The following is a 12587-nucleotide window of genomic DNA, read 5'->3' on the forward strand; positions in this document are numbered from 1 at the left end:
GTGGTCAGAGCGCCCTCCATGTTTTTAGAATACTCTTCTGGCCAGTTGCCGTCCGCCTGACTGAATTGGGCGATAGTGGGCCATTCTTCCAGCAAAATAGCTGCGCCATTCAGAGACAGGCACGAGCATGTTATTTTGGAATCTATTCCCTGAGTGTGGCTGACGGGAGGAGGGGAAATGCCCATGCGCGGCGGTGGGGGGGTGAGAGGAGCGGTACAGTATCTGGTCAAAGCACCGGTTTGCAGGGTGGCCTGCGGTGGTGTTCCCATCGCCAGGTGCGGTAGGAGCGGGCGAAGGCTGGATGCATGCGGGCTGCAACATGCATTTACGTGTCAGACAGTGCCCTGCATGGGCGCGCGTTGGGCTTGTCTGCAAGAGCTGCACACAGCTTATCTTTTGCTGAGCAAATTTCACCATTAATTGCAAGCACACGGTTATTTGTCTGTCCTTCTTGCCTCTCTTCCCACCGTTCCTTTCTTCCCTCCTCCCGCCCCCATGTATCTTCTGCACTGTCTATGAGCCTTCTCCGCTCAGCCCACTTTCTCCTGTTCCTTGTCAGTCTGTTTCTAACCTGCAGCTACTCCGTCTTTTCTCTTCCCTGCTCCCATTAGGATCTGTTTCAGGTACTGTCTCTCTCTTTTTTTTACCTCTTTACTCTCCCGTTTCCCTCCCTTTCTCTGCATTCAGCACATCCACTCATCCAACCTGTTCTGTCTGATCCGTCATCCCTGTCTTTCTGTCTGTCCGTCCTCCTGGCTCACACATTTCTCCCATGAGGTGAAGTTTTGGGTTCTGATCACCTGGCCCTTACTCAGATTAAATTTCCACTCAAATACAGTGTGGACCTGGGCCCCAGACACCTTCTTAAAGCCGTGGGAGTTTTCCCAGGTGTGATTGGCAGGCAATGGGCTATGAGGTGCTCCTAGTAAACTGACTGTTTTCTTTCTTTCCAGTCTGGTGCTGCTGGTCATTCTCAATATGATGCTGTTCTACAAACTCTGGATGTTAGAATATACTACGCAGACACTCACGGCATGGCAGGGCTTGCGGCTCCAGGAAAGGTACTGTCACACCTGCTTTGTCTTTGCCTCTTCTTGCGTGTTTCCTGTGGTGGTTAGAGGCTTTCCCAGAATGCCAAAGCCCTGGGCTTTCTTGTAGATTGCTTCCTTTTTGTGTAAAACAGATGAAGCAGGTAGTTAGCTGAAGCTGTGGGGCCATCAGCATTCCCAGGTCTGAAACTGCTGAACAGTTGCAGCAGAAGACAGCAAGTTAAGGCAACCTCTGCTTCTTCCCAGCATCCCATGTAACGGAAGATGCTGTACGAATGTATATTTTGCAATCGTGAGCCAAGGTTGTCACCTCCCCTCCTTTGATGGCTGAACTTCCCTCGGTATGAAAAGCAGTGTCTTAGAAAGAACCCTTTGTGCTCAGAGGAGAATTTGGGCCTGTGACACACAATCAACTGTTAGATAAAGTGTTCTGAAAGGTGTGAGTCCAGATATCAGCAAGTTGTTAGAGCGTGGGAGGAAGAGAGAGATCACTAGGAGGACGCAGGGCGCTCCTTAACGACCAAAGTGTTCCCTGGCGGTACTAGATAGTAAGCAGTGAAGTGTGATTGCAGATTGACTTAGTTTCTTTAATAATTGGTAGCGTGGAACCTTGTCCAAGGGTTTTTTGGACGTCCTGTTTCAGTATAGTGTCCACTTGGTCTGTGCTGAGATGGGTAGAGCTCTAGTTTGTATGGCAGCATTTCCCCATTTCCTTTTGCAGAAAGCACGCCGAAAGCCTCCAACCAGACTGAATTGATTGTTGGGATCGGTCTTTATTATACAGACTCGCCCATCTTGTCTAGGGCCAAAGGCGGACCTGCCAGTCTGCGTTTCCCAGGATGTGCTCCAGCGCACCTTTTTGTAGGTGGCATTTACAGTGGTGACCTGATGTCCCATAGTTGTTTGTTTATAATGATAGCCAGCAATTTTGTTTTGAATGCCTTCTGGCATTTTCAGGTGAATGCTTTTTTTACATACGTAAGCTCTAAGCATCCTGCCTGAATAGTCTCTTCTCTATTTTCAGAGGTTGAGAACATCCCGAGTCCACTTTGCCAAGGTGTTTTGGTCCCCTTATGTCCCCCTTTCTGGCTGTTCTTTTGTGCGGTCACACTTAATTCCCTTGCTAAGTTGGGTTTGACTTTAAGCAACCATAGCCATATGCTACTGACTTTTTTGCATGATTTGGCTCATGTTATGGGCTTTCTCATTTCTCCTCATTAGGGAAGGGAATTATTATTTTCCCCATAATAGCCCTGCTACTTTCCCATGGATAGATACGTTAAGTAAGTGATTTTGCCTGCTTTATCTTCCTCTGGCACTCTTGGTATTTATTCGGACAACCACATTATAGTATTTAAGCATAGGACTGACATACATGCTGTTTGTGTGCTCCTTGTAAATGTGCATGTACTGGAATTAATTACACGGGTAGCTCTATTCCCCCCCGCCCCTGCACAGGGTAACTTCATTGGGTTGCAACTGTGATTGCTGTGGAGTTAGACCTGAAGCCATCTGCTGGGTCAATGGCCAGGTGTGCTCAGAAGCATTCTGTTTGAGGCTCCAAAGACTTCTTTTTTTCCCCATATCTGGTTCTACTGAGACTTAAGTTCTCTGCGGGCAGGGGCAGTCAGCAGTTCCCCAAACTAAGTGTACCAATCCCAAGTATGTAGCCTCTCCACTCGGGCAAGGAAAGCAGTCTTTATTAGGAGCAGCGTGTTACTTATTAGAGACGAGGATTATTGACCATGGGGAGCGGGTCCATTTTCTTACTTGTGTTGGTTTTTTATTGTCATGCTTAATTAACATTTCTTTGTTTTATCTCCAGGTCTGGAGCCGGCTGAGCAGGGCAGATGCAAGCACTCAAGGCGCTGACAGGAGGACCGGCTGCCCAGAGCTGCCACTCAGGGCCATGTGACGGGCCTCAGGCAGGAGGTGCAGCTTGGCTGGGCCAAGGCGAGGATAAATCTCAGTCGAGCAGGGCGACGCAAGGAGCGGAGTCAAGGCAGTTAGCGTGGCAGCAGCACCCCACTCTGCCCGTTCGCTAAGGTAAGAGTGGAACAAGTTAGACTATTACATTATATTGCCAGGGAGAAAGGAGGAACTTACCCAAGAAGTGAGTTCCTAGCTGCAGCTGAGCTCTGACTGACACGGGGACTTCATAAAGGAGGCTTGAAAATCTCTACTGTAACCTAAGAGGAGGGATTCAGCTGTGTTAGAAAGCAGCAAAGCCCAAAGAGGTAAGCAGAAGACAAAGTAGGGCAGACTTTTAGCTATGTTAGAAAGCAGCACGCAAAAGTAAAGGGCCATACCTCTCAGGAGAAATGGGTGCTGCCACTGCTGCGCCTTCCTGCTGCCGCGCTAACTGCCTTGACTCCGCTCCTCGTCGCTACGCTCCTTACGTCGCTCTGCTCAACTGAGATTTATCCTCACCTTGGCTCAGCCAAGCTGCACCTCCCACCCAAGGCCCATCACGTGGCCCTCAGTGGCAGCTTTGGGCAGCCAGTCCTGGTGGTCCTCCCGTCAGTGCCCTGAGTGCTTGCATCTGCCCTGATCCTGCTCCACTCAGCAGCCTCCAGCCCTGTTCTGGAGGATTAATTGGGCTTGAAGGGAAGGGCTTGATACCTACACTTACCTGCCATTAAAAAGAGAGCCAGTGCTGCTATTACTCGTAATAAAGAGAAAGCCTTGTATTAAATAAAGACTGACACAGCATGTCTCAAAAAACAAAACACAGAAACTGTACGGGGCTACCTGTCCCACATCATTACGCTGCCTTGCGTTATTCCCCATCAACGGCCACAGTGCCATCTTTCAGTACACACGTGTCCCAGGCAATGAGAGCACGCTGCCTTCTGTCCAACGGGCCTTGGGTTCCACCCACACTACAGCAACTTCTGCAAAAGGCACATCATTGCTATTAATTAATTCATTACCATGGTTAAGACAGAGTAACATTGGTATCCAATTTAGGAAAATACTAAGCAGATTTAAATGCACTTTTGCTCAAGGAAACCTGCCCCTTTAGGGTGAAAAGCTTAGGCAGAAACTGATACAATCCACATGTCCCCAATCCATTTTGTTCCCCTTGACTTCAGTTTCCCTAGATTCACTCTTGCTCGTATTCTGCCTGACAGGTTACCCCAATCTCAGACAGAATGGGCCCAGTTACTAGAATCTCAGCAGAAGTATCATGACTCAGAGCTACAAAAATGGCGTGAGATCATCAAATCCTCGGTGATGCTTCTAGACCAGGTGAGACCGCACGGCCAGTTGGCGCTGTGACTAGAGGGTCACCGTGTCCTCCCAGCCACCCGCTTGCAATCCCTTCAGCCTTACCTGGTTCCACTGTAGTCTATCAATCAGGTGCGTCACCTCCGCTACCATCTCCCTTTAGATCCATCTTCTGACGTAGCGGTGGGCAGCAGGTCCCAAGGGCTATTCGCAGGATACTGCAGCTTCTCTGTCACCTCATAGGTGTCTATGCGTGTCAAAGAGAATTCTACAGGGCCAAAAACCTTATATTAGCACATCTTATATCTAGTCTCTGGCATCCCATGGATGAAGGGGACGCACTCTGCGTGGGCCCTTAATAGCACAAAGCCAGGGGTTTCGGTATCCGCTGCCTAAAGAGCCGGTTGTACACCGGGCTGCTTAGACCAGAGCTCATAAATGAAAGCTTGCTCTCCCCTACGGAGAGCGCTGCTCACCCCATACCTCGTTCTCTCCCTCCTCTGTTATCGCCCCTCGTTATCGCCCTCTGTTATCCCTCCTCGTTCTCGCCCCTCCTCTGTTATCTTGGAGAGTGGTCTCCCACGGGATCCTGTCTTCTCAGTCCCCATTTGTACATCCCAGCCCTGACATGCCGCTCCCAAAAACCAGATGATTATGGTATCGATACTTTACATGGAAGAAGGAGGCACCGATAGGGGAAGGAAATCCCGAAGCGCTCTCACCTCTAGGGTAGCATCACAGTGGAAAAATTTCTTGTCTTGCAGATGAAGGATTCGCTAATAAATCTTCAGAATGGCATCGGGTCCCGGGACTTCGGGTCAGATCCAGAGGAGAAACGGAAACGTTTCCACTAACAGGCAGGAATGCAGGAGGCCAGAGGACCGTGTGCAATACGTGTAAATAGGATATATAAATATATATATATAAATATATATATACAGAATATAAATATATATATTATATACAGATTTTAAGAGAAAAAAAAAAGCCTACGTATCGAGAGGAAGGATTGACCTCCAACACTGGCTGAAATGGAGCGTCTCGGTGGTAGCGTGGTGTGTGCGTGTGTGGGAGGGCTGTGCTCTCTCGGCACTGAGGTGCGCTTAGGGGTGCGCCTAAGTGTGCTCCCCTGGGCCCTTGGCACCACTCTTCTGTAATATTCCTGGCTGTTTGTCTGTCTGTCTGTCTGTTTTGTTTTTGTTGTTTGAAAGGGAAGCATCAGAGTGAGTGCCCCCCCCCCCGCGCATGAAGGTCCCTGATTGACTATATTTATCTATACATATAAAGGGGACACTGTCAACTTCCTTACCTTGCTGGCTTCAGGGCAGAGAGGTTTTGGCAGTCGCCGTCAATCCCTTACAAGACTATTCCACACTTGGGGAGGAGGCCTCTGCAAGAATTGCTGTAGGTCTGTAGAGAGCAGGTCTCACTGGCAATCACCTTCTATACTTCTCAGAGCAGAAATACAATTTGCTGCCATGCCAGCCAGCCTGGTTCAGAGAGCAAAGCACAGAATGCAAATGAGCTAAAATGCTTTCTCCAAACACTAGTTTGCTGCCTCCTGTTATTGATACTGCATCAATAGCCAAGGAGGATGGTGGGGAGCATCTGCCTACAAGGTGCATGGATGGAGGAGAGCCACACCGCAGAAAGCACACTTCCATTCCCTTTGACAGTGTCCCCTTTACATTTTCTGTAGTTCTCTGCTTTCTATGTGCTTGGGCCCCTGCCATTAAGCCATCCCTGTGCTGAAGATCTGCATCGGTGCTGAAAGGGCTACTGCCTGTGCGACTTCCCACGATAGGGGGAGTACCCCAACTTAAAAAGAGAACCAAAATTAGTATTTATTTGCAACCGCTCCCGCTACCCTGCTCAGCAAATTTCCCTCCTGCCCCTGGTCTGCGAGACCATTTTGCTCGTACCACCTGGCCCTTACCTTGTCTCACACGCTCTGCGGGAAAACATTAGGGAGAAAAAGAACAACTTTCCTTTCCTTCGCTAGGATATTTACATGACTGCATCTATATAGCAACAGCCCTCACTGTGGATATTTACATGACTGCGTCTGTATAGCAACAAGGCCTTTCAAAGTCCGGGAGAGATTAGGAAGGGTGGCGGGGACCAAAAAAGAAAAACAAAAAAAGGGACCGTCAGTGGGTGGCAGGATAGATCTGGAGGGATGTCCACAGTGTGAGGCATCAGACTGGTATCTCTCATAAGCTGGATAGCAAAGCATTTGCTCTGTAAGCAAGTCAGGTGGTAAAGCTGCATTAAAAAGACAATATGCATTTTCACTTGTTCCGGGGGACAATTCCGGACTCCCATTAGCAGCCAAGTGAGGAAGAGGGGCAGCAGAGGCTGTGCTGTGCGGTGTACCAAATGCCGCTGTGACTGGTTGGGATGCCGGGTGCTTGTTTGAATGTTTAATAAATGCTTTCTCATCTTACCCAGCCAGGTAGATTAGGTGACATGCGAGGCCCTCTATCTCCACCTTGTTCAACACCAGGATTTTTCCACCTTCTGAATGGCAGGAGGGAGTCAGCTGCATATTCCCCTTATGCAAACGGTGCAGTTCTAGCTCGTCCCTTGTGTCTAGCTCCAATGGGTGCTGAAAGAGCAGGGGACATAAGGGTGAGTAACTGGTCTTCCTATCTCTGTACCAGAAACTCTCATCCGCACAGCTGGGTGACAAAGTGGAGTCTAAGGAAAACCCTCACAAGCCTGTGCATTCCAATTAGGGAAAGGTAATGTACGTAGAAGTAACCCGCTGATTTCTCCCAGCCTGCCTACGATTTTTGTGACCAAGTGCTAAACACAACACGTCCCGCAGAAGACGACTCAGATTTGAAGGAGTGCGGATGAAGAGAGGTTGTGAAAAAGACATGCAACTAGAGAGTAATGTGTATTTATGACTATTTATTTAATTTAATGCTGCTGACTACTGTACCGCTCCCTGACTTTTTCCCAGGGAGGCTGCTGAAATGGCTACTGTACAATGAAACTGAGGTGCTAGTGCCTGGGAAGGGCATTCTGCGGCTCATCTCGGGACAGGAGGGCCCTGACTCCCCGCTGTGACTTGCCACACTGGCCGAGTGTCCCGTTTCCCCATTAGTCACTCTCACAATTACTAAGCACAGAAAAATCCCCTGCTGCCCACCTTCTGCTTTTCTAGAATTTAATTCCAAGCACCAAGAAAAAAGACCGAGAGGAAGCCCTGTGCTTGCCACCTTGCCCATGCCAGAAAAGGCGGCGGCCACATCTTGAGAGAGAAGCCTGGAACATGGGGTCTCTGCCACCTGGCTGGGAGGGTTTTGTACATAGATGGACGCAACCCATCGAGAGGCAGAGAAACCCACCCGTCCGAGAGGGTTGAAAATAAATGCTAGTGATCAGAGTTGGTTTCTTACCAATTTCACGTTCTCTAGCTAGTTATGGAGGCAAGAAAGCCATTCACTCAATCCATGCATCCTTCTTCCTCTGCAGCATTCTTCCAGATTGCCATTGCGTTGGGTTCGGGATGTTCCCACTGACACGGCTTCCTCGGGCTTGGCCCTCGAGACAGAATTGCACAAGCTCTGTTAAGTTAACGCAAGGCCATGCAGAGGCAGCTATAACAATCTCAAGCACTAATATTCATTCTGCCCGCACATTACTTTAAACTGGGTTTAACGTTTGACATATATCCTGACACACAGCTACGTTGAATCCTTCAATAAAGAGCATAAGGGTGGTGGTCACCAGACAGAACCTTGTACATGCAGCACCCGTCAGACTGAGGAAGGTTTTTCTTTGAGGCCTTAGGTTTCTTTTTCTCAGATTCCTAGTTATTTCTTTTTGCCACTTGGCGGCAAGTCTGGCTTGGAGTTGGATAGGATTCACGATCTTTTATTGCCTCTTAATTTATCACAGTAGTAATAAAAGAGAAAAAAGCAAGGTCTTTTTCTGCAGGCAAAACCCACAATGGTACTAAAGGTGAGGGCTTAAAACCTAGGCGTGTTTTCACCTAGATGCCTTCCTCTAGATGGCTACGGTAGGAATCACATGCTACTGCAGTTGATTCCCAATCGACAGATTAATTCCTTTTGCAGCCATAGACAATTTTGGACCCGTCAGTTGATGATTACATTTCCTAGAGAAATTAGCAACGCTTTCTAGGAGCAAGGCTGAGCAACCTGAATAATGTTACAGGGGGTGGTACTTCTGCCATCCCTAAGCAGTCACAGCCAAGTCGTAGCTTGGCTTCCATTGTCAGGTTTTGCTTCTTTACTTGCTTGCCTTGCTTAACCTGTGCCAGAAATCCCACGTCAATGGTAGTTTTCTTTATAGCGCCTCGCAGACGCATTTCCCCGCCAAGTCCTCCCTCTGACCCTTCTGCCGCTGGTAATCTGCCAGGTGAGCGCAGCTGGGTTTTCATTTGCAGAATGTGAACAACTACAAAAGAGAGATTTTTAAAAAAGCATTTCTCCAGCCAAACGTGCAAACTAATGCCAACAGCTAGTAGCCTAATTCTTGCCAAGTAAGATGCTACCTATTGGGAGGAGGGAGAAGAAGGGACAGAAGGCTCTGATTTGCCAGTTTGTGTGTATCACCTGTTCATACGGGAGAAGAATATACTCGCTAATCCTAGCTTGATACAATCTCGCTTCTGATAACTACGTGCCTTCTAATACTTACCTTAAAAGAGGTGTTTGGGTTATGCCATCTGGGACGAGCTCAAAGTGAATTTGAGACCTGGATTACTGCTATGCAATCATGTGTTCATAAAGTAGATACCAAATGTATCTAGTGCAGCACCTGCGCGTAAAGTCTACAAAGGATCAAAAGACACAGGTTATTTTAGGTGGTAAGATCAGAAGCGTGTGCCCAAGACAGGGGCATTGCTGAGTCTGCACGTTCCACTTAAAAGAGAGAAAGGTACCTGCAATGGTAAAAATAGGAGCTTACCTATGAATTAACCGGACAACCGTGCTTTTTGGATGCTCAACAATTAACCGATAATCCAAGGCACGCTTCAGTCAGAAAACTTTGATATTAATTCATCTTAGCTGATAATTCTCCATAAATCCTTTCTGGCTCCCTTAAGTCCTTTGGGAGGAGAGAAGAAAGTCACACAACTTTGATCTCCCCTAACATATCTCAGTTATGCTGCTGACACAGAGTGTGCATTTACACACAGCTTACAGGCTGCTGTACCAGTCTGGGGCAGCAGTCTGCCATTTGACCACCTGACCCCACTTGTCTGCTTTAGCTCTAATAGAGGGAGACCTAAGAGATATGCAGCATGGCTTTATTACAAATATGACCCTGTTTTGAAAGAGGCAAGGTTTCAAAGCACAGTGCTTTGCTGGATTTAAAGCCCCGGCACAAAACCACCTCTGAAATCATGATGCCTGCGTTGCTGTATCCCCTCTCAGAAAGCCTGGCATGCTTAATCTGTGTTCTTAAGAGACAGACCCCGTTAGTTTCAGAAGCTCACCTGGGTGTAGATGGAGACAGACTTTTTAGCCTACTTGTCTCCTCAGCACTAAACCGCATAGCCTACCTACATATATGCTTTTTCCTACCTTTACACATGAAGGTAGAAATTTGTTTTCCAAATAGCGGCTGGAGACACTTTTGGTCTGGGTACTTGAAACGAGACCTTTTGGATATGCTCTACAGTCATTTCTCTGCAGATATAAAGGCAACGGGGAAGGCGCCTGCGATACACCAAGGCTGAGTGAAAGACACACTTGCAAACCTCACGTTTTGGCTTTCTGTATGTCAGAAGTGCTAACCAGAAGGGTGTGCATACATGCAGGTTTTGGTGAATACAGTACTTGTGTGTCACGTGGCTTTAATGCCTCTTCCCTTTCCTGGTAAGCTTTGCCTTCTCAGTCACGTGTTTCCATCCTCTTGAGGTGATCCTAAGGCACCTAAATAGAGGAGACAGACAGAGAGGACAGCCTGCAGCTTTCACACCATCCAGCACTAGGACAGAGTGGTGGAGATAAGTCTCCAACCCTAAAAAGACCAGCACTGCTCACACGGAATGAGTTGCAAAATAGAGGTTAGCAGCAGATATTTCAGGGGAGTGAATCATTCCTGGCTAGTTAGATGGGTCTTTCCGTGCTGCTAGGAGTGGGAAAACATTTGGGACTCCTCTTCGCCTTGGGTTCATTTACATGAGCACAGTTAGCATAAAGCCAGCACGTGAGTTAACGTCTATGAAAAAACAGTCTGTGAAGGTTAGTACCCAGGCGTACACGGTCTCTAGCCTAGCGCAGTGATCTAGGAAGAGGCTCTGTCCACAGTGGAGCTCAGTCATAGCGTGTGGCAAACATGTTGACTACTCTTCTGCTGTCGGCGTGGAGATGCTACGCTCCCAAGAGGACTTCTCCACAGAATGTCCTTACGGTGTTTCCGTGATGTGTACTGAACTAGCCCTTTTAACCAAGTAGCACTCCATCAGTCAGTGTCTGCTTTTCCCTATGAGGATAGAAGCAAACCCCTTCCTAATTTAGAGGTTGGACTTTCTGCTTCCGCAATATGCGGAAAAGCACGGTCAGTAACAAACACTTTAAAGCAACAGTGCCTGGCTCAGGGGAGGCAATTCTGTCATGTTTGTCAAGGCAGCTGCTGCTGTCCCACAGCTCTTGACAGACCTGTGCTTTCTGCTTTACCTGCTGAACTCCGAAGAGATCTTTCCGACAGGATCTCTGCCAGGCTTGCTGCCACCGATACGTTTCATGGCGCAGTCATGTGGACTCTGGCTTAGTCTTTTCAGACAGTCTCAGCACTAGTTAAAATATCTGTCAGGGGCTTGCTTAAAACAATACTCGAAACAGAGACTCTTAAACCAAAGCATCTAAGGTAAGTGGCTCACAAAACATTTGTGTCAGTGTAGTTTCCGAGACGCGACTGTGCTGACTTTCTGGCCCATTCCCCCCGCCTGGCATGCTCTGATCTCTCTAAGCTTTGCAGTCTCTACAGCACGAGTCTCTCTGTGCCATAATACCTTTCTTTTTCTAGATGTGCACACTGGCCAAATAATCTCGTGTCTTGATCGACTGCCATTTGAGATTATTTCCCAATCTAGCCAGACAGCATGGGCTTAAAACTCTTAGCATGGATACGTGGCATGCCATGCCCTCCTCTCCCACACACATTCTGCAGTGCTTGCTATGGCTTTTCCCTCTCCCCTCACACCTTTGCTGCCAGACAATCATTCCCTGTGTCACAGATGGACTGTCCTGGTGCTGTCCCTGCTTGCCTTTCCGTGCCGCAGTCTGTATGCTCTTTAAGTGAATGTGTTTTATTTTTCTCAGTAGGTAAAAGGACTTCCTTCTGCTGAAGGAGTTATATTTGCACATGGCTCGGGGAGGTACCTCCTCTTGCCGTTTCTGTTACCTCACTCATTTAGGCCAATTCCATTGCTAACGTTAAAAGGCCACCTTCCCCAACCCAAACTCTGAGAACAGTTAGGGAATAAAACCAACGTGCAGCTCAGGTTCTAGAGCTATTTGGTCGTGTCTCAGTTTCGGCCCAATCTGCCCCAGTGGCATTAGGATTTGGGAGAGCGGCTGTTACAAAACAGCAACTTCATCCAGCAAAGAGGTGGAGCCCGTGCCACACGCGTGTCATTCCCTGTCTTCGCAAACCCACCTCCCTTGTAATAGCACTTAACAGAGCAGATATGGAAGCACTAACCTGGCTCTTGGCCCGACGAGGTCAGGGGGGAGGGAGGAGCAGCAGAACCGTTGCAGCATTACAACCGCCCAGGACTGGCATCGTGTGGCTGTGGCACCTCTGGGACGTTACCATTCTCACGGCAGTTCATCTCCCATCGCATGCTCCAGGACCGGATAAAGCTGCTAAAAACCTGGAGTGTGTTGTCCCCACCTGAGGCCCTGGATCCTGCAACCCCAATTGCTGTGCGTAACTGCAAATTAATGAGGATCGCCTCGCGTCAGCAAGGAATGGGAGTGGGTCGTACAATCACCCGTAGGCGTGCGCTTCCCTTCTGGATTTCACCACCAGAGCCCGGGAAGCGGGGGGCTGTTGGCCAAGGCTGATGCGCCTGTAGCGCTAACGTGAACTCTAGGGTGGGGCAGGGGAGGAACCGTGGTTTTGTTTTAGGAGTTGTCTAACTGTCATAAACTTTGCGCTGTGCGCAAAATGCAGTAAAATGATAATGAAACTTACCTGCTAGAACCTAGGAATCGTAAAGGCTATGCAGCCAAAACTTAATGTAAAGTAGCTAGTACAATGGAAGTACGGTATAAATTAAAAAAAAAAAAAAATTATCAAACAAACAAACAGCGCGAC

General features: G+C 48.3%; 1 protein-coding gene across 11 annotated transcripts in view; it reads left to right on the forward strand.

Moving 5' to 3' along the window:
- Nucleotides 1–7696, forward strand: part of GRAMD1B (GRAM domain containing 1B) — a 140181-nt gene extending 132485 nt beyond the window's left edge. For 10 of the 11 annotated variants that reach the window (XM_076358421.1, XM_076358427.1, XM_076358419.1 and 7 more), the window contains 3 exons: nt 954–1061; nt 4184–4301; nt 5045–7696. In XM_076358421.1, the coding sequence (XP_076214536.1) occupies nt 954–1061; nt 4184–4301; nt 5045–5134 (316 nt within the window). In that variant the 3' untranslated portion in view covers nt 5135–7696. Of the gene's footprint in view, nt 1–953; nt 1062–2874; nt 3096–4183; nt 4302–5044 lie in introns of those variants that run through there. The other variant, XR_012997028.1, reaches the window with a different exon arrangement.
- Nucleotides 7697–12587: the final 4891 nt, after the last annotated feature.

Source organism: Aptenodytes patagonicus, chromosome 23 (genome assembly GCF_965638725.1).
Source record: "Aptenodytes patagonicus chromosome 23, bAptPat1.pri.cur, whole genome shotgun sequence".
In the NCBI taxonomy this organism is placed as follows: Eukaryota; Metazoa; Chordata; class Aves; order Sphenisciformes; family Spheniscidae; genus Aptenodytes; species Aptenodytes patagonicus.